The 23,104-nt window shown below is 39.3% G+C and overlaps 2 protein-coding genes across 4 annotated transcripts in view; one reads left to right on the top strand and one right to left on the bottom strand.

The window, feature by feature from the left end:
- The window catches only part of LOC131425898 (echinoderm microtubule-associated protein-like CG42247), a 105,153-nt gene extending 101,718 nt beyond the window's left edge, over nt 1-3,435 (top strand). For all 3 annotated transcript variants that reach the window (XM_058588174.1, XM_058588176.1, XM_058588175.1), the window contains exon 10: nt 2,745-3,435. The gene's annotated coding sequence lies outside the window, so the exon portion shown is untranslated. The remainder of the gene's footprint in view (nt 1-2,744) is intronic.
- A 7,356-nt stretch (nt 3,436-10,791) lies between these two features.
- On the bottom strand, nt 10,792-22,360 carry LOC131425899 (zinc finger protein 93-like). Its single transcript, XM_058588177.1, has 4 exons — nt 22,086-22,360; nt 21,747-22,000; nt 11,141-12,923; nt 10,792-11,081 (listed from the first exon to the last, which is right to left on the bottom strand). The coding sequence occupies exons 1-4, from the start codon at nt 22,215-22,217 to the stop codon at nt 10,926-10,928; spliced, it is 2,325 nt and encodes a 774-aa protein (XP_058444160.1). The 5' UTR covers nt 22,218-22,360; the 3' UTR covers nt 10,792-10,925.
- Between the last annotated feature and the right edge of the window lie 744 nt (nt 22,361-23,104).

Raw genomic sequence — 23,104 nt, 5'->3', positions numbered from 1 at the left:
AATTCCTGATCATATTCCCGATAGCTTGTAGACAAAATTATGTTGTTGGGTTAAGTACAAGGGATTTTCACGATTGAGTTCTACCCATTCTTGTACAGGGTAAATTTTGAAAATGCGCCCGATAGTAATGTAAGTCGTATTTACGACAAACTAAACTGATATTTTTCTTCAAAATTGTCGCTCAACGGCTGCGAAGAAACTGCTTTTACGTGTTGCAACTGTGGCTATTTTCCTAAGATTATAAATTGTCAACCATCATGATTCACTTACATGAAAAACAAAGATGGTGAGCGAAAAATGTTGATTAGTCAACTGTCAAAGTTCATTCAATATTTGGAACTTGTAGACAAATTTTCGAGCATCAAAAATTAACCACAACAGTGTACAATAGAAAACTTTTCCATTTTCAAGTAGGCCGTTGCAAGTTTATGTCAATTTTTTTTTGTTTACAAACGCTCGCACGGCCTTTCGGTTACCTGGGCAGCCATGGGCGCTACACACTTAATTTCCTTTACCGAACTCAGCAATATTTTTGCCGACTTTTACACAGCTGAACGTCCAGCAATCAGTTCAGTAATTTATTCATTGACGAACGTTCAGTAAAGCTGAAGTTTGTTCGAGCTGTCATTTTTAACCATACTGATCAGTAATTCGTGATGAGGATTCGGTAAATATTATACTGTTTGGCCAGCACGGGAAGATTCTAAAACAACCGATTAGCGCAGTAATTTCTACAGTTCAGTGCAATATGAAATAAATTTTGAATTTAATTTAGTTTGAAATTTCAGATAAACAAAATAATTGAACTTCGAATGCATTTTACTATTTAATTAAAAATATATTTTTTATGAATCCCAAACTTCGTCGGAAACATTCCCCAGTTGTAGTTAGCGTTCCGATTCCGATTCCGATATTGTATTTATTATGAACAAATAAAACATTTTATCTGCAGGGTGACTTGCATTTGCATGGAACCAAAGTGATTGAGGAGCATCGCCTGGCGCAAGAGCCGAATATTTAGAAACTTGAGCCTGTGCTATCATATTTTTATAGAACGAAGAAGGGCGTCTGCGGAAAAGCACCATAATTATAATCACTTTAATCATCATTGTGCTCAACTTATGCTTACAATCCATAATTAACTCACGATAATCGCATAACACGAATAACAAGTAACGAAGCATCTAGACATTGAATATTGTTTAAAATGGACTCCATTTTACTCAATTTGATCAAATTCAATTGAAAATCAATATGGCGTGTTGACAATTGGATTCGTTAATATTTACCGAACGATCCGTAAAAAACTGATAAACTGCTGATCGTTCATTACTATTTCTTTCAAATCTACCGAATTAATTCAAAGTGAAAACTGTTCGGTACAAAATTACCAAGTTTTCGGTATATGTATTTTAGACAGCCGAATTTCGGTGAAAAGCTAAGCGGAATACGTCAATTTATGTAAGCATCCGTAAAAACATTACCGAACTAAAAATCCGAAAATTAGTGTGTAGACAGCTATCAAAGTTGTTTCAGTGACGGCTGTAAAATCCAATTTGGCAAAACATAGTCGCCATTGTTAGTATCATAGTTAGCCGAGCGTTTTCTTATTTTCACCTTCGCCGAAAATGTCAAAGATTTCGATGTGCAAAAATCCTGGTGGATACGGTTGTCTCATTTGAGGTGTAGTGGTTGGTAGCGCTGAGGCAGCCGGACGCCAGAATGGCTGCCAGTCACATTTTACGCAGCCGTTAGCCAGCCGCATGACAGTCAAGCCTCGGGTTTTCTCGGGTCAAGTAATTCTGATTTTACAATTACAATTTCCATTGAATCCATTTATGTAACAACTTAAAGTTTGATTTACGTCCACTCAAAACATTGCATTGAATAGCCGCGTAAGAAACAAGACGAACCTGAGTTTGAGAAAATCTATAAGAAATCAATGTGGGTAGATTTGGTTTTACGTTTCGTCTTCTACTCGTCAGTGCGTAGCAGTTTATGGTTTATCGTGCACATTCATATTTCCATTTTTCCCACAGTATCGAATTCTCACTTCTCTAAACAACGCTCTAACATATCTATTTCTTGCACTTGCACGAACTATCTGAGCAAGCTTAAAATGATTTCTAGACTTAGTTTATTTCCACTTGTATTCTCCCTTTGATGCCTATCGTACAATCCTATCTATACACGAGAATGAAGTAATCCGTTAGGTGATTGGCTTAATTATCATTTAAAAATACCTGATTTAGCTGTACTTCGAAACTTGTTCTGTTCGAATTCAACCACCGCCGCCAGCAACGAGCAACTACCGTACAGTACAACCGTAATGCAACGTAGTTTCGTACCGGCCGGCCAAGGCCGACTGCGATTGGCTCCGGTAGTGAGGAGTAGTAGACTGTGGCAGCTTAGAACAACAGCAGCGGTGCCGAAAGAAAACCACCACTAGATACATTTATATATTAATCTTTATCTCATATCTTAGTACAAATCCGGTATCACCGAATTCCCAATTCGCTTCATCACCTTGCTCACAGTGCTTCTTTCGGTCATGCATTCATTTCACTCAACCGAACTAGCGACGGTGCGGTCTGACAGCTGTCAAATGGTCTAGTTTTTTGACGTTTCTAAATTTGACAGTTTTATCAGCCACCGATCCATCGAAACCGTTCCGTACTAACAAACTACCGTTTGGCCCAATCGGGCTCCGTTTTCCGTCCTCTCTGCCGGCCGTCACCCGCCAGGACCAACAATCAGCCGATGGTACCGAGGAGGATGATGATGATGTGAATGAGAAGGAGCTGGAACACGAAGGAGACGACGAAGGGGAGAACGAGTCGGACGGTAGCGGGGCGGCCCGTGTCCTCCAGCAGCAACACCAGCATCACCAGCAGACACCGTACGAACGTCCGCGACGTCTGCGGTCCCGCTCGTCACGCCGTGCTCCGCCCAGTGTTCGCGCGGTCACGGCCGTCGAACCGTTTCCCGCATCGCCCCTGGAGGACGAAGAGGGCGAGGTGGAATACGCCGTCCTGCTGCCCGATTCGTTTGCCGTACTGGACTCTTCGTTTTGAATACCGTAGATCTTGACCGTGGCGGACAGTTTTGGTTCTTGACGGATGAATGATCCGTCGGTAATGTTCACTGTAGCTCTGCCTGTTCCTGCGGGAAAACCCCCCCATATTGTAGTCGTTGTTCTCAATATGTATAGACGAGAAGACACAACATGTAAAGCGTTTTTTTCTAAAACAAAAACACTCCCACACCCACAATGGCACTAAATGCACGTTTTTTCCCGGATTATTTACGTAGAATGTAGCGTAAGTTGAGGAGGATACCTGTTTGTAAATCTTAAGATAGGAACAATTTGAATATCATTCCAAAATAGAGAGTTTCAGCATGTTTTTACCAATTTACCGTCATTTGTCAGGGAATCGTCACCTAACTGTAGTCGAAAAACAAGAAAATCAAGTTGAGTAATGCTTTCAACCAGAACCATTCAAGCATTTAGGGAAATTTGTATCGGTTTTTTTTCTCTCACGGTTGGCGCGTTCAACTTTTCTGAAAAAGAAATGGCGCTCGTGTATGCTCTAATCTGATGCGCTGGAACGCACCTTTCCTGTTTCTATCTAACCAATGACCTAGAAAAAAAGTAATAAACAATAAGCGAAATAGATTATGGAACCACCCAAAATAGAACAAACAAAACACACTTTCGGGAGAAAAAATTAAACCAAAACAAACGAATCATTTGAAACTAGTTTGCCAGACAAACACTGAAAGAAAGAAGAACAAAAAAAGAGAACACACATTTGTACACATGTCAACTGAGAAGAATACTGCCAATAGACGTAAGAACACTTTTTTGTAACACGGATAAAGAATAAAAAAAAACAAAAGGGCAAAACAACTTCAATCAAATGACAAACCCATCATCCACTATTTGTAGATTAGAAGAATAATTCGAAGAATAGCAAAAATTTGAAAATCAACCACAAACACATTTTGGAGCAAGAGAGAGAGAGAGAGAGCGGTGACATTGTTTGACAGGTTAAAATTTGATTATCATGGCATGCATGGATGCACAAACTTTTGGATCCCAAAAGTGGTTTTGTCTCGCAAACTAAAATCAATTGTCAATGTTTAAAACAATCCAATGGTTTGGGCATCTCGGCATTTACGGAAAGAAAGAACAATTGAAACATTACCGATTACATTGTGGTGGTTGTGAAGTGATACTGAAAAAAAATACATGTTCTGGATAGGATTGAGGACAGAAAAACGATGAGAAACACTTGCTAGAACCATAGAACTGTTAGCAAAACAACTAAAAGCGAGACCTTATACTCTATCTAAAAAATTTCCATCCTTTCGATCATAGGTTTGTATAGTTATAGTTTGAAATCCTAAAAACAAACAGCTGGTGCTTTGAACCAGCGATTGTGTGAAGCATTAAGTTTCTGTTAGTGAGAGCTTCAATCCAAAAAAATGGCACTTATCCCTAATAAACCGGTTACGTTTCTACTTCTCGTTACATTAAGTAGCAAGATCTATTTGCTAAAGAAAAAAAAACATCTCTTTACCTTATTGATAATTCGACGATAATTGGACGAATGGAAAATTTAACCAAACAGAATGACAGAAATGAAACATGATCTCTACGTAATTATTAGTAGCAAATGAAGCAAATTTAACCAATTGTAATGAATCGATTAGAAGAAGAAACACTGCAGTTGTCATTCTTTCGTCAGATAGGTTTAGGTAAATTTGTAAGCATATTTCAATTGTAATGGAACTATGAAACCTACATGTTACATGAAACAAAGATAAAACAAAGTTGTATGGAGAAACCAAACCAAACCAAAGCCTTACTGTATAATGAAATATTTGGAGCAAAAAGGAGTTGTGTTTCAATGCTGCTTTTGTTTTGTAGGACGACCACATTATGATGACAAGTTTCCATCTCCATCTCCAGTGAAAAGCAGAATCGTAGCATGCGGTGGTTTTGTATGAAAAGAATGATGTGACATTGATTTATTTATTTATTTGGGAAGCGGCGGCCTCTTGCATACAAACCTGTAACCGCCTCGTTTGCCCGGTCTACTCAAAGCTAGGTTTCTTTGCTTTAGTTAGGACAGCACACGAATCAAGTCGATGTGGCGAAGCCGCATTAGATATTTTTTTATTTAGTAAACGGAAAATACCACATACATTTGCTTGGTAGATACCTATGGACTTGCTTTGATGTTTAAAGGGTAATAGTCAACAAGTTTCTTTGGGAACTCCGCTCTGAGGTTCATGAATCAATCTTTATTCAAGAAGTACAATTGCAGGTCAACAAAACGGGCCTTAACGTTATCATCTTTAATTTGTCATTATTTTAAAACGATTCTCATTGCGATTTTAAGACAATAGCAGGAATCGGCGAAATGACCCTTTCGGCGAAATGGCTTTCGGCGAAATGACACTCGGCGAAGTGGCCCATTCGGCGAAATGACTTAAGGCGAAACGGCTTTCGGCGAAATGGCTTTCGGCGACATTACCCTGATCCATAGATTTTTGCACCGAACACAGATTTTTAGATAAATGACATGGCAACGCTAATTGACATTACTGATCTCGTTCCAGGGATGCCAGGTTCACAGAATAATCTGTGTTTCACAGATTTTCAACTTTCTGCACAGATTTTCACAGATTCTGAAATTATTCAGATTTTTTAAAACGATCACAGTTTAGCAGCAAAAAGTACAGAGCGGTTGGGTAGTGAGACCTTGCTTTTTGCTCACCAAAATGATTCCGATCAGCTATTATGGTACGGGAAACGTGCTCATATTTTCACAGACATGTTTTTAGCTTGATCACAGATTTTTGGAAAAATGACCTGGCATCCCTGTCTCGTTCCAGCAGACAAAAAACCTCCTCATATTTTTTATTAACATATTACAATAATCCAACAAGCATAATTGTCGTAAACTTAGGGCATGCTCAGGAGTGTTCTAGTTCTAGATGCATAATTTATGTCAGTTTTAGAATTTAAATCTAGAATTTATAACAAAATAAACTGACAGCCCCAGCAGCGTTTTATCTGTGTTTCAAAGTCATCTGACACCGGTATGTGAGCACCAGCCATTTGAAAGTACACCGATTGTGTTGAGCCCCTCGCGTTTCGAGCCCCAAACACTGCGATGTTTTGATACTCATTGCGACTCTCAAATTGTGAATATTACCTGCACTCGATGTCCTAAAACATTGTCTGCTGTATGTTAGCTAAACCGACAAGTTATTGTGAGAGAGTCGACCCAAAATTCACTAATTTTCGTGCTCTAAACGAGGTAGCCCGTAAAACAATTGCATTACTGATTGTTTGTTTACGTTGCAATCAGCTGATTTTGAAGTTCCGATTTTGATCTCATCAAGATGGCGTCGTGACAGGGAGCCGGTGTTTCAAATATAGAAAAAATAAAACGACAGCGTATATCAGTTCTAAATTTGACAGTAGAACTGTTCGAATAAATAAAACTAAAACAGCTTGCTGGGGATAGGTTCGTTTCAGTTTCAGTTATATTATAGACGTTTCAGTTTCAGTTATATAGTAGATTATCAGCCTCAGAGCAGCTGGAAGTTTTATATGGGCGATTTATAATAGAACTAAATTGAAACAAACGTATCACCAGCCAGCAGTTCTAGTTTTATTTATTCGAACAGTTCTACTGTCAAATTTTGAACTGGTAGAGTAAGGGCTCCCTATTTCATCTCATTTGTAAGAACGTTACCTTAAAAACCCGATTTAGCCACTAAAATCACTATGATTTTTTCATATTTCTACTTAATTTGCCTTGCTCCACATGGAGAATTGATTCACATTCCTTGGAAATTAAAATAATGTTCAAAAAATCAGCTAAAAACACTTCTGATATGTTCACTACTCTGCTCATAATTCCTTCATTCATCCTATTACACCCTCAGGCTCAAAATGTCCGAATTTTTCTTAAAAATGGCCTGATGCCAACTATAAGACAACACACGATATTTTTAGAATCAGTTTTGAATCATTTCGACGTTTAAAAATTTTTGGGTCGTTTTCGTTACCTTTCGTTTTAAATTTAAAATTTTACTGTGCAGTTAACTTGGTGAACTTTAAAAAAAAACAAAAAAAGGAATTGTTATTGTTTAAGCGTTAGACCTTCTAAAAACAAAATGCACAGCCAGAGATGCCACTTATACATATTTATCGGTATTGTATGGATTTTTACGTTGATTTAAATCAGAGTACAGATTTTATACAGATGTAAATGTAATATAGATTTGTACAGGTTCATAAAAAGTGAGAAGTAAAAAATTAGACTTTCCTCTTTGAGTATCTATTAGTATTCGATTGCAGTAATTGTTTAAAAGTTTATTAGTCAACGGACAAATCGCATGTTAAAATGGAAATCTTCGCAGATATTAAGAATTATCTTTTAACATCATTTTATTAGTGACAGATAAAGCAGATAGAACAGATATAGACTTTTTATGCAAAGTAATACATATTTTCTATGAAAATATCTGGCATCTCTGTGCACAGCGGATGAAACACACACACTTAACAGCGTTAGCGTTAACATATAGCGGAAAGAAACCAGTGCTACTAAATTTGCCACAATGGTTATTTCATTAGTATTTAACACGCTCTTTCTGGTAATATTCGAAGCCGAAATAGTTTTTTTCTAAATATATCAATAATATAATTAAACTAATGTCACGGATACAAAAAAAATACTTGTTGATGATAATTTGAAGAAGAAAAACAATTTTGTTTTGTAAAGACTGTCCCAGAAAGTATGGACGCAACCAAAAACCGCTGCCATTTCGCAATGGCTCAGAATCTGTCAATTTTTATGGCTGCGTCCTGTTGTTTACACTCTTCTCTAACCACTTGCGCAGTTGTTTATTCGTTTTCATTAGTTTGTTTCGAAATGCGTGGACTTTCAGCAGAACGTCGAAAAATTGTGTACAAATGGTGCACAGAACGCGGACTGTCACTGAGAAAGACAGCAAAAATGGAAGGAGTAAGCGAAAAAGCCGGGCGAAATGCAATCAGGAAGTTCGGTGAGGATAAACCGAAAACGGGTCGAAAAAAAGGTCCTGCTAACCCTCAGTTGGGTAAACGTGTACTGAAGGCATTCGAGCAAAAGAAAGAGGTTTCAGTTCGGGATGTGGCCAAAAAAGTGGGCACTTCGAAGTCAAATGTTCTTCGTGCTAAAGAACGTTTGAATCTTCGAACCTATAAGAAGCAGAAACAACCAAAACGTAGTCCGAAACAAGAAGCATCGATCAGGTCGAGGGTTCGAAAGCTGTATAATACGATTCTTGCTGGAAATTTGAACTGCATAATCATGGACGACGAAACCCTCGTGAAACTCGATTACAAATCCTTGCCGGGACCACAATATTATACGGTGCGGGAGGGGCAAATGTTAAACCAGTCCAAGGCATCGATTGAAGTCGAAAAATTTAGTAAAAAAGCTATGGTCTGGCAAGCAATCTGTAGCTGCGGTAAGATTTCGAAATCCTTTATCACCACTGCTTCAATGAACAGCGAAATATACATCAAGGAATGTTTACAAAAACGACTTCTTTCCATGATTCGAAGCCTCAAGGATCCTGTTGTCTGCTGGTCAGATCTTGCTTCTTGCCACTACTCGAAATCAACTGTAGAATGGTATACTACCAAAAATGTCACTTTCGTCCCAAAAGACATGAATCCACCAAATTGTCCACAACTTCGACCAATTGAGGAATTTTGGGCATTAACGAAGGTACATCTTAGGAAACATGTCTCGGCAGCCGAAACCATTCAACAGTTCGAAAAACTTGGAAAAAAGTGTCAAAACTATATATACACTGCTGGTCATTAAAATAGGTGTGACATGAAATAATTGGAAAAAATTAATTTTATTCGTCGTATGAGTACTTTGTCTAACTTTTACTATTGTAATCAATTGTTTATGGGAAAACGAACAATTCAGTTAATTGATTATACGTATCACACTACTGTGACTTTCTCATTCATATAATTTCAAATGTTCTTGGACAGTGAAATAGGTGTATAACAAAAGAAAACTTCTTCTTTGAATTACAAAAAATCATTTGATTCATTAAAAGATAATTAGTATCCAGTGTATCCTCCTTTATTCAGCAATATTTTGTTCACTCTTCTTGGCATTGATTCGACCAGACGCTGACATGTCTCCGTAGGAATAGCGTACCATTCCTTTTGAACAAAATCCCATAAATGGTTCTTATTTGAGAAAGTATGACCAGATAATTTCTTTTTAAGTATGTTCCATAGATTTTCTATTGGGTTAATATCGGGAGATTGGCTGGGCCATACGATAACAGATACATTGTTATCACGAAACCATTGCTTAACTAACTTTGATGTGTGTTTCGGATCGTTATCCTGCTGAAAATGCCATATAATAGGCATGTCGTTCTTAGCATAGGGTAACATGACATCCTCGAGAATGGCTTTATATTCGAATCTGGTCATTGTGGTGTTGATGCGGAAAATCGGACCCACACCGTACCAAGAAAAACAACCCCAAACCATTATGCTACCGCCTCCATGCTTAACAGTTTTTTGTGTGTATCTTGGATCAAATTCTTTACCTGGTGGTCATCTAACATTTCGTTGTGCATCAGAAGAGAACAAATTTATCTTTGTTTCATCGCTCCAAAGAATATTTCGCCACTTTTTCCTTCCGCTCGAACCGTCCCACGATCGATGTTCGATAGCAAATTGCATTCTCGATCGAAGGTTTTTGTTTCGCAAAAGAGGAACCTTTCTAGCAATCCTGCCAGGAAGGTTTACATCTTGCAGTCTACGACGAACTGTTCTCGAACTTACAACGTTTCCAATCTCTGCTGCAATAGTCCTAGATGATGCGAAAGGATCTGATTTTGCTAGCAAAGTTATACGATGATCGGTTGTTGCCGAAGTTTTTCTAGGTTTCCCGCGTGTTTCCGTTTCTTTTAAAGGTTTCAAAGCATTTGTGACGAAGTTTTCGGAACGTTCCAGTGTTTTTGCAATTTCTTTGTAAGTTTTACCTTCTGCTCGTAATTTCTTCACCAAAAATCTTTCCAACTCAGTACAATGAGACGCACGACCCATTCTATTAAGAGACGTTATTTTTTTAGCATTCCGTAGCATTTCACATCATTAAAGAATACAAACCTATTTAATTAGATCATTTACTGAAATAGGAAAGAGTAATTACCAAACAATACTATCCGCACACCTATTATATTGTCCACAATAAGAATTGATTCCAGTGTACAAATAACGTCCACGCTTTGAATGCAAATCAAATCAGTGTAACAAAGGCACGAATGATTTGACAGCTTTTGTGCAGACAAGGTTTGAAATAATTCGGTGGTTGATTCTGTGCGTGATGAACGGAAATACTCAATATTATACCATACACCTATTTTATCGACCAGCAGTGTATATATATAGATTATTCATTAAAACACTGAATATGCTCATGACAACCAATTCGGTATGTCATTCATGTAAAAACATTCAAGTCCATTTCACTAACACAAAATACTACATTAGCCCCACCTGTTTGTACTTCATTGGTTGAGGACGCCAATTTCGATGTTTTTTTAACAACAGATCCGATTAACATTAATAAGAAATTCGGGACCTCAACCGGGTAAGAAATCCAACACTTTTTAACCAGCTGGGTTGGCGGTAATATTCACTCACGGACCAGTATCAGTGCACAGTTTCCTTTCCTCTAAGCACATACGGGAGCTTTTATTTTCCCACATACGTAAAAACATTCAAACAATGATCACCTAGAGACTAAAATAGTATGTTCTTATGGAGCCAAACTGTACTTACCTTACCAATCCACCTAACCTAACCGATATGCCTACGACGGTTTGAAAATCCTGGCGGCAACCGTTTCGGCCCACTGTTCCGGATGAGCCGTCTTCTTGTGAGTGTACATATTCGAACTGGAATTGCACATCCGAGGACAGTACGGACATCTGTACAGCACAACTCCGGTGTGATTGGCTTCGTGTTCCTAAAAGCAAAAAATAAATAGGAACTAGTTGATCCACGAAAAAAAAAACCCTTCCCTACCTTGCACCTAATCTGCTTCTTGAACTCCTTTCCGCAGTAGCTGCACGCATACTTCGGTTTGTTGGAATGATGCAGCCGGTTATGAGTTCTGAGTGCCGCTGCATTCACCGACACCAGACCACAAATCTCACACTTGATTGGTCCACTGGTGTCGTAACAGAAACGTTTGTGACGCTGGAAATTGCGAATGTTGGACAACCATCGGCCACATTTTTCACACTGCTTCCGTAGTTTGGCTATTCCTTCTTCGCTGTGGGTCAAACGGTGCCGTTCCAGCAGCACCCGATGACTGAATCCTTTGGCGCACACATCACACACCCAATCGCTCAATGCCCCGTGCTGTCGTTGCATGTGCTTTTTCAGCTGCAACCCCGTGGTGTAAATTCGACCGCACTGATCGCACGTGTGCGTCTTGCGTTCCTTTTCGATGTGCCGCTCGACGTGTTGCTTCAGCTGGTAATCCTTCACAAACGCATCTCCGCAAATGTCACACTTGAAGGGCCGCTCCGAGGCTGGCGTGTGGATCCACCAGTTGTGATGCTGCAGGCCTTGGCTGTCCTTGAAAACCTTACCGCACAGTTCGCACTTGAAGTGATCGGGATTGAGATGACGCAGGCAGTGCTCGTACAGACGCAACCGACAATCGAACCGACGCTCGCAACAGTGAATCGCTCCGCCGGTTTCCTTGTGAAACTTTCGGTTGTGGTAGGCCAATTTAGTATAAGAATCACTTACGAACTCACAGCGGGTACAATTCAACGAAACGATCTGACGGATCAACGCTTCCTGTTCGGCAATTTGCTCGGGGGTACTTCGTTCCCTTCTGGGCAGGGAATCCGCTGCTTTCTTGCTTGCTTTGGTAGCTTTGTTGGTCGTTGGTTTATCCGACGTTTCGTTCTCACTTTCATCGTCCATTTTGGTACTGCTTTCTCCGGTCGCCGCAGGCTTGCTACCGTGATGACTTTGGTTATGATTATGTAGATTTCCTATGTTCAGAAAGTAGCGATTGCAGATTGCACAATGATGATTCCGCTGCTCCACTTCGTCGTGCCATTTGACGTGACTGTTGAGCTGATCTTCTCCGGTAAATGCTTTCGGGCAACGTTCACACTTGAACTGCTTGTCTTCCTCGGGTGTGTGCACCAGGGCCATATGATCCGCAAAGGAATTCTCATCTTTGAACCACCGACAGCACTCGATGCACCGTCGTTTATTACTTTTCGTTCTCGGATTCCCAGTGTGATAGGATATGTGCATCTTGTAGCTTCGCGACGTTGTCCACTGCTTATCGCAACAGTACAGGTAACAGGGTGTATCGTGCAGTTTTTGGAAGTGCTGTTTCAACCTATAGAAAGAGTTGAACGTTTCACCTTTACTCGTACCGGCAATCTCGCACTTGTGACAGGTAAAATTGTCGTTGCTTTCCACCTTTTTCGGGCGGGTTCGTTTCGCACCACCCGTTGCTCCTCGCACTGGCATTTCACGCTCGAGTTCCGATTCTGTCTGGTCGGCATCGACATTTCTTTCGGTCGGTGGCTTGTAATCCGCATCACGGCTTTCATCATCATCTTCCTCTTCCTCCTCCTCACCATCATCATCGCTGGTGTTGTTGTTGTTGTCGTTTTTGTGGTCGTCGTTGTCACTGTCGTCTTCGCCGCCTACTCGACTGCCACGTTCACTGGTTCTTTTTCGGGCAATGTTGATACTTGGCTCATCCTTAACACTCATCTCCAGGGACGATTTTGAACTGTCCGGTTGGTAAACGGCTTCGACAAACATGTGACTGAGGAAAAGAAATCCAGTGTAGAACAGATTGTAAAATTAGATGGTTTTCATCAAGGAGATTATTGTGAGAGGAAGGTTCAAAGAAACTGATAAAAAATCCTTGAACATTGCAGGGAACTGCAGGAGCGGAATAATTTACTGTACCGTATAAGGACTATTCAAACCATTCCAGTTCAGTGCCGGCACAATTACATCGAATTGTGCCTGGAGATGGAAAATGGATATTATATGATAACTCAAGAGGAAAAAATACTACGCTATGCCCAGTCAACTGTCATCGACCTCAACATCAACACCAAAGTTGAATATAAATGGTTCGAAGGTCATGTTGTGAGCTGCTATAATCAGGCGATCGGTATAGGCATTATGAGCAAAAACGGCCGGATTACAAGCAAAGAGATGATAAACTCCTGCATGACAACGCTCGGCCTCATGTCGCAAAAGTAGTGAAAAAATATTTGTAGTGGGAGATTTTACCGCATCCGCCGTATTCTCTTGACATTGCCCCTTCTAATTACTGGTTGCGCCGACGGATGCAGCACGATATGGCGATGACCTGCCTGGTTAACTTAATTCGCAGGAATCAGTCGCGTACCCAGAAATTTTGTTCGGAGGGGTTTCAGAATATAATGATTAATATACATACGACATGAAATGTGTATATAACTACTTGGAAACTTTTTGGATAAAGTAGTTTATTGAAAATTGCTCATTTTATAATTGACTTAAATATGACGAATTTCACGTTCGTTTCGTTCGCAGTTGACAGATTTTTCTTAGATTTGAATGAAACTTTTTGTAGACATAGACTTTGTCCTAAAATGTCACATTACATATTTGGTTTTTCCAAAATTGATCAACACTGCCTTTTAAGAAGGGCTAAACTTTTTAAATCTTTTTTTCTTTCAAATAGTTGACGAAAAATGACAAAGCGTATTATACTAGGGATTTTCACAAAATCAATCAAATTTTCCAATAAAAATACACAAAAACTTACATATCGAATTGACTTTAAAATTTTAAAATTAATTAAAAAAACATTTTTTATTTTATTTTACGTTTTAAGTTTACAGTATCTTTTTATCGAAAACTTAACTAAACTGATAGTCATAATCATCCAAGATTCCAATGAATCTCAATTTGTGAGAAAATTTCACTGAATACCCTATTGCTAGTTGCCCGATATTTGCAGTGCTGGATAAGTAAAAGTTTTTATCAGGAAAACTTTTTTTCCTTCAAAACGCCCATCTTACAGGGAACATAATTAGCGATGTTGGGAAAAAATTTCATTCAAATAAAGAATTACGTTTTTTTTTGTAATTTGACTTCAAATTTTTAAGATCGATTCTTTCCAGTGTAAAATTCGATTAGTATTAAAAAAAACTGAATAAAAATTCAGTTTGGACAAGAAATAGTTTTTGTTTTAAAAATTTTCTTTAAAATTGCCTTGCTTTCTATTTGTAAATCGATTTTGAATTTTTAAAATCCTTTTTTTCCAGTGTAGAACTCGATAAGGACTTTTTCAGTATTTTTAATGATTATACTGATTGACTGATTTTGGGAAAATCACTAGTAACAGATCGGTTGAAAAGTTTGAGAGGACGCCACTAGAATTAAATCCATACCATTTTCAGTTAGTACCAACCTTCAAAAGATACGTGTATAAATTTGACAGCTGTCTGATTATTAGTTTGTGAGATATTGCCTTTTGAGTAAAGCTACTTTTGTTATTGTGAAAAAAATGGAAAAAAAGGAATTTCGTGTGTTGATAAAACACTACTTTTTGATGAAAAAAAGTGCCGCCGATACCAAAAAATGGCTTGATGAGTGTTATCCAGACTCTGCACCGGGCGACGCAACAATTCGTAAGTGGTTTGCAAAATTTCGTACTGGTCATATGAGCACCGAAGACGATGAACGCAGTGGACGTCCAAAAGAGGCTGTTACCGATGAAAACGTGAAAAAAATCCACAAAATGATTTTCAATGACCGTAAAGTGAAGTTGATCGAGATAGCTGACACCCTAAAGATATCAAAGGAACGTGTTGGACATATTATTCACGAATATTTGGATATGAGAAAGCTTTGTGCAAAATGGGTGCCGCGTGAGCTCACAATCACAATGTCACAAGTCGATGAAAACCATGCTGAAATTGAACGAAATGGGCTTCGAATTGCTCCCTCATCCACCGTATTCTCCAGATTTGGCCCCCAGTGACTTTTTCCTGTTCTCAGACCTCAAGAGAATGCTCGTTGGTAAAAAATTTAGAAGCAATGAAGAGGTAATCGCTGAAACTGAGGCCTATTTTGAAGCAAAGGACAAATCGTACTACAAAAATGGTATCGAAAAATTGGAAGATCGCTATAATCGCTGTATCGCCTCTGATGGCAATTATGTTGAATAATAAAAACGAATTTTGGCAAAAAAATGTGTGTTACTATTGAACGATACGAACTTTTCAGTCGAACTGTTATACCAGCATAACTCTTTGAAAAATTGGTTAAAAATGTTTAGCTCTTTTCAAAAGACAGTCTTGTTTAATTTGGAAAAAACCAAAGTATGAAAAGTAACTTTTTGAGACAGTAAAAGAAATCGTTATATAGATGGAAAATAATTTTCATAACATAATCATTTTGTTAAGTTTCGGAAGGGGTTTGATCCCCTGAATCCTAGTTCAAAAATTGCCTGAGAGGTAGGAACTAGCAATAAACGATACTTTGATTAATCTATAAATTCTATTTATTTTGAAATAAATGCATTTTGGACCAAAAAGAAAACAGACCGAATTAATTTGTACTCCCAATAATAAACTAAAAAGCCTTGGCAAATCTCAACTGCCAACTCGAACATAGCAACACTGTGCACCCATACAATTGACAATATATGTTCAATGTAATGTCGTGTGATGGCGTTGCTGAACTGAAGATTGATTTCGCTCCAAGCTGACAGGGTCTGGTTTTGCGGCCATGTGCCAATAGCAGCCTGTGTAAAATTCGGTCGACATCCTAAGAAAGGTTTAAATAATGAAACTCAGATGACTCATTAGGTAAAACTAGAATCGGTATCGAACCGACTTGCATAAGATGCGGTTCGATAATGCCGTAGATAAAGTTACTTGTGCATTTTTATTGTCATCGTGATCGGTCGAGCCTTTTTTATCTTTTTTTCTTAGTAAATCAGATTTTTCCTGCTTTTAACTGTTCCTTTATTTCTACTTCGACTAACTACTGTTCAATATTCATAACAGGCAGAGCCATCTTTTTTAAAACGGAGCGAACTAATTCGTACTCTCAATAGATAACACAAATAGATATTAGCAATGAAAGTAAACTCGGAGGCGCAATTTTCATGGCTATTTATAAGAGTGCGAAAGTGCTAGAGATTTATTAGATTAACTCAATCAAAGCACTGAATTCAATTAATATGATAATATGTCCTTTGATAATTCTGCAGTGTGAAGATCGTTTAAATTCGGCAGAATTCATAGTTGCAAGACATAATCCTCCGCTTTCTGTCACACTTACTTGTCCTCGACTTGTGCGTTCTGACGATGTGTGTGAAGATATGCTGTTCAACTTTTCGAAGACTGACTTTTCCGGACTTAACGCACTGTCTGTTATCGACTGTGACTCTCTATTGGATAATGCAGCTGACGTTGATACAGCAGTAGAAAATTTTTCCAGTGTTTTGCTCCTGCACTCCGCCCTCGTCCGAAGCCACCTTGGGGCAATAGAAACCTACGTGAGCTCAAAAGGTTCGGCGCTATTCCAATCGATGAAACCCAATAACAAGCAGAGATTTTGATCAATCTAGTAACAATTATCGGTCGTATAATCGCTATCTCTACTCTACTACTAGCATGTACAAAAAACTCAATTCATCTTGAAACGAAATCCGAAGATATTTTGTTCTTTTGTTAATGGCAAACGCAAAGAAGACAGACTTCCTTCCTTTAAAACAGGGGTTCCCAAAGTGGTCGATATAGACTGACCATGGGGGTCGACGAGGTCTAGAAATCGACCATCTATTGTTTGATATAAGTTGTTCTTTGAAATATTTACACTAAAAAAGTTGTTTATTTGACCATCCGCAGAAATTGGTAAGAATTTTAAAAGCAAGAAATTGAATTTTCAAAGGAATTTGTTGGTAGGGGTCTGAGGCCTAAGTTAATTTTAGTGAAGGGGTCCATGACCCAAAATAGTTTAGGAACCCCTGTTTTAAAATGAAACATCGAACATCCTAAGTGTAACCTGCAACTTCCATATAATGTGATAAATATTGCAAACGTTCATATTTCTGATGAGGATATTATGGCGGCAATAAGTTACTGTTCTTTACGTTTCGTCTTAGACTCGTCAGTGCAGAGCAGTCCAAATTGAACTGCTTATTGCAAACTTGAACAGTTCAACTTGAACCGCTAACTATAGCTAACGCTAAGCAGACGTTTTCGTTCGGCACGTCAGGAAAGACGTGGTACTTCGGTACCAAATATATAAGCGTTTTGCAAATAGCATTAACTTTACGTCTGCTTAGCGGTTCAAGTTGAACTGTTTAAGTTTGCAATAAGCAGTTCAATTTGAACTGCTCTGCACTGACGAGTCTAAGACGAAACGTAAAGAACAGTAAAAACGGTTATGTGCCCTAAGCACAAACATAGACTAACCCCTAAATGGGCAATAAGTTAGTTAGCTGAACCAGATGGAATCCCAGTAGTATTGAAAAGTATTGAATAGATGTTCAAGAGCATTGTGTGCGCCCCTGAAATTAATTTTCAACCAATCATTTCTTGTGAGTTGGAAATAGTCTTATATGTTCCCGATCTACAAAACAAACTATTGCAAAACACCGAGGTATAACTTCTCTCGTTGATGGATCAAAACTGCTGAAGATTTTAGTGGGCAACGTTTTATCTCGTGAAACAAAGACTCTAAGGTATCTCTAATGATCAGCATGGTTTTTACCTAGGTAAAGCTACAATCACTAACTTGAAACAATTTTGTTCTCATTGTATTAAGAACACTGAAACTGGATCAAAGATAGATACAATATATACGGGCCACAAAGCTGCGTTTGACCGTGTAGATCATACGCTGTTACTTGCGAAACTTGAGCGTCTTGGTGCATCGTCTAGTTTGTTTCTCAGTGCCCTAAACCGTATCTCTTAGGCCGAGTTTTATCAGTGAAGTTAGGAAATGTCGAGTCATATAACTTCATTAATTAATCAGGCGTTCCTCAAGGTAGCATTCTAGGATCATTGCTGTTTTCATTATTTTTTAATGACATTTCTTTTGTCATTCTACCAGGTTGAAAATGTTTCTTGTTGTGCGATCGACAGCAGATTGCATGGGAATTCAACGGCACCCAGATCTTAGTTATAATTATACTTCAATTTGAGAAACGTAATACTTTCCATTTAAATCTGAGTTTGCCAAGATCTGTCTTGCCGATTCTGAGAAATTGCAGTGATTTCAGATTTAGAGCACATGAGCTTTTTTCTGCTACTTCCGGAATCAGGAACAATAATCCGGTATACCCGAAATCAACGTATTTAGTCATAAACTAATCATGTTTCCCTAATTGAATAATAGTACGACTATTTGAATGTATTTGGCTTGATTTTTCCATGTCATGTATGAAAACTCGCTTTTGAAAATGATTTTTTTATACTTATCCGCCTGTAATTCCACAACAAGAAGCCGTACTCGGATGAAATTTGATAGTGTTATATGGAGTTGTAAGACCTTTCATTTGAACCAAAGCTTGGGAAAATCGGATGAGCGATCTCTGAAAAAATCGAGGTCGGATCCGGATGAAATTCAATAGCAGGCCATGCAACTATCGGGCGTTCGAATACATTCGAATGAAAGCAAGAATAACTGATTCGTATTCGTTCGATCAAGTATGTGTTCGTACGAAAGATCGATACCGACGTAAACAATTCGTAAACAATGTATTTCACATAACGGGTATTTGTTATTGTTATGCTCAAAACATGTTTTGTTGTTTTCCGTCGGCAAATTGACTTCTTCCGTCGCGTGTTTTGGAACAAAACAGTATGTATATTGTGTTATCAGATTTGTGCTATTGCAGCTCTTGTACCTTGTTTATGACGAGGTACATTTTTCCATCTGCATGGTGCATGGTTTTTGCATTTCGCTTACTGAAATCTGCACTTTCTGAGGTCAACAATTGATTATTTTCGGGCAAACGGCATTGTCGTTAGTTTTTGGTCTCATCTCGAGACAATGATCATTGTATTGTACTTTGCTTGAATCTCCGGAAACATAGAAGCACGTATATCGTCTGGTGCAGTTCCTAAACTATTTGAAAAGGTTATTCTGACACCGATTTTCAACCACTGCAAGCAATATATTGTCGATACTTAACATGGCTTTATGCCTAAGCGCTCCACAACCACCAACCTATTGTCATCCATGTCCTACGTGACTGATAATATGTTAAAAGGTTTACAAACAGTCGCTATTTACACTGGTTTTTACTCTGCCTCGGATATAATTAACCACGATATAACAATTGCTAAATTGGAAAGCTTTGATTCGGTTTTAACATACTTCAATTGTAGCAATCATATCTTATGGATCATCGTTTAGCAGTGAAAATCGGCGATCACGTTTCCTATGAGTTTATCGCTTCGTCCGGAAATCCGCAGGGTAGCCATCTCGGCCATTTAATATTTTTACTGTACTTCAACGAGTTGCCAACCATCCTTTACTTTCTATAGGAGGAGCACTTTCTTGAATTGATTGTTTATCCAATAACCTTTTCCCGGAATCCACTGTTATCTAAGACATCTTTGGATGTTGTATTAAAAATGTCATAGTGATTGTTTCCATACCGCGTTCAAACTATCTTCGTCGTTGGATCGTTGCCCGATCCGTTCGTTGAGTTTTAGAGTATATATTCTTTGGATACATGCACAGCCGATGTGTGTCAAAAAGTATAGTTTCATACTTCTTGAAGTCGTCTGAGCTGGACAATCGTGTTATGCACCGACGAGTCAAAGACGAAGCGCGAAGAAAATGAAAATAAAATTCGATGGATTGTCTATCATTTGACTAAAAAGTTGGAAAACACCAAAGTTTCAGATCTTCCCGTTTATTCCACAGTCGTTCTGCTTGAACAGTCGTCTTAAGCTAGTCAGGCGTAGTAAACATATTAAGCACGTTATATTTTGAAGGTGATAATTGATTAACCATATTTCAACTCTGTTCAACTGCGAAGTTGAAGCAGTTGAACAGCAGCAAGCATGCTTTCCCTATTCAATCTCATATTTCATTATTCCCTCATAGTTCGGTGCGTTCGGTTGCTCCAGTCCGTGCCATTCGGCACCGGTTTCGACCTCCAGTGGGACCGATTCGTCACAAGAACTCATTCCGCCCTCGTCATATTGGTCCACCTCGAACGATTGCTCCTTGGTAGGATAGTTGTTACCGACCGCTTTGGAATCCATCCGTGCTACCTTGCGACGTCGTTTCCGTGTATGGGAAGCCCGCCGTTCCAGGACCCCGACAGCGTACCGTTTGACTTCGGTTTTCTTCTGCCGCAAGAAATCGCTGAACGCTTTCTCGTTGTCCTCTTCGGTATAGTCAAAATCAGCCGCACTGACCACTCGGCGGACGAATCGTACGAAATTGGGAAACGACAGCTTAAAGCTCATGTTCCTCGCGGCAAAACTTTCGGTGCCCTTCTCGATACGACTACCACCCTTCCACGAGTAGGGCAGCAGAGCAACCGGTGCAATCAGCTTCCGGATCACGGTTTTAAAGAAAGGATAACCCTCTCGTTTTCCATTCAAAGTATATACTGTTTGAAAGTACCGTAGGAACTTTGCTTCGTAGGCAGGGTCCTGCAGTTTGTTTTCGAGTGCCGTTAGCTCCTCTCCCGTTTCGATCTTATTCATTCGTTCGAATTCGTAAACATCTTCTTCAATTGCTCGCTGTTTTACCTCACTACGACCCAGCGCAGTTTGGTCCAGTGTTGGGGCGGCAATCGACTGCGGTGGCTGCTGCGGGAAACGGTTGGTATCCATCATAAAGGCAGCTATCCGTCCTAGCATATCAGTTTGAACGTCCATTTTCGCTTCGATGGCATCCAGCCGGCTGTGCAGTTGAGCCACGTCTACTCGATCGATGGAGCTTTGGGTCCCATGACTGTATTTGTTGCAAACCGTCTCCCGTGCAATGCCCTGCTGAGGACAGTCAATCTGTTTGATTGTTGTTTAGCTTTTGGAGGATTTCAGTATAATTTACCTTGTGAATGACGGCGGCCGACATGCATCCATTCTGCATTTTCTCTAGCAACTCGAGCGGCTTGGACGAATCATGCGAACCAATCGGTGCCGACGAAGACGGTGCTAGTCCAGATGTTTCAGTTGCGTCTCTGCAACGTCTTTGAAACAAGGCAGGACTTTAGTTTGGTTATAAGCCGTGTCTGTTGCAGTGCAACAGATAGGAATTGTTTTTTATAGCCCCATCTGAATACGACCAGTCGAAATTGTCAACTTGGCCGCAGAAAACTTTCAAGTTAAGATATGTTGCCATAGCTCTGATAAGAACAAAGCTATTCTTATTTCAAGAACTGAAAGCACGGCTACGAAGTTTGTTTTATGTTATCTAATCAACTTTTCAATTATCAAACCGTTTAAAGGCAAATTCTAATTATTGTTACGCAAAACCAACATCTCTAGCGAAAAACGTGAATACTTCGTACAATTTTGCATTTCTACTTGGCAAAATTGAAGCCCAACAATTTGTCAGTTTGTTACAGAAAAGAGAAATAACCAGTCAATCGCTAACCTACCTTGTTTCATCCGCTTCCTTACATCCGCCGGATATAACGATGTCGTCGGTTGTGGTCGTACTGTTTCCACCTATACAGTCTTCAACTTCCGGCAAGAATACGGTACCTTCCGCGGGATCGTCGGACGGTTCCACCTTCACCTCCAGCATCATAGCGGGTGCGTGAATTCGTTCAACTTCGCAGTAGAACTTGTGAAAATCATCAATCTTCTCCCAGCAACTGGTGCAAACTATACGATCGTGGAACTCGGTGCGCTGAAACATGGGAAGGTGACAAGAAATGAAAACCTACGAAACGGAAACAGAAGAAAAAACACAAAAACAGCAACATGACACTTACGGTGAACCAAAAGTGTTTTGCGAAAATTTCCTCTACATTTTCTCCGCTGGTACCGTCGTCCTTGGAAATGCTGAGATAATTGTCCGTTCTTCGGAAACAGGTGAAGCAACTTTTCAACCCCTTTGTGGTCATAACTCACTGGAAGCCAAAACGAACGGTGTAAAAACAGATTTTCTAGTGCCACAACGCACCTAACGGAACAACACCTTGGCTTAACTTCGCTCGTGACAACTTTTCTCGTTTGGACTTTTCTTTGTGGTATTGCGGTTCTAATGAAAGATCTGCCGTCGCATAAACCAAGTGCGACAAAAGTTTCCATGACGTAAAGATAAAAAGGTGTGAACTAGAGATGGGCAATTCGCTCCTGAGCTGTTCCAGTGAATCGAATCATTGAAGTGAGCTGACAGCTCACAGCTCTTTTCAAAAGAACCGCAGCTCACCAGCTCACTCATTTGCTACCCAGTTCACTGCATTATGACGCAGGGAACACGCTACGAGCTGATCGGATCTTCGGCTCTTTAAGAGATTCAATTTAGTCGACATCAATTATTTCGCATGGCATTCATTGCATCATTGCAAATCAATGATTCAATTTCGATCATGCATTTGAAAAAAAAAACCGGTGCATAAAAAAAACGGCGCACAAAATGAACCTTAAGTTCAAAATAAAAGAGCTGATGAGCTGATACATCGAATCGATTCACTTTGGTGAGCTGATCGGTTCGGAGCTGTTCACCGAAATGAGCTGTTTTGCACGCCTCTAGTGTGAACATTATTAAATTCTCTCACGAAATTTCGATCAAAATGGGATACACGCTTAGAAAAAGTTACTCAGAGTTTGAGTACTAGTTACTCATTTTCAAATGATACATGGAAACGTCAAAAATTGAGTAGTTATCATCAATGGTATTGAGTAACTTCTACTCTAAATTTGAGTTTAACGCAAGAACTCGTTTTTTTGTCACTATTCGCAAGATCAGTCTAAAAGTTGTAAAAACCATTTGTAGCAACAGGTTGTA

Source organism: Malaya genurostris, chromosome 1 (assembly GCF_030247185.1).
Source record: "Malaya genurostris strain Urasoe2022 chromosome 1, Malgen_1.1, whole genome shotgun sequence".
Taxonomy (NCBI): domain Eukaryota; kingdom Metazoa; phylum Arthropoda; class Insecta; order Diptera; family Culicidae; genus Malaya; species Malaya genurostris.
This window is presented reverse-complemented; position numbering and strand designations above follow the sequence as displayed.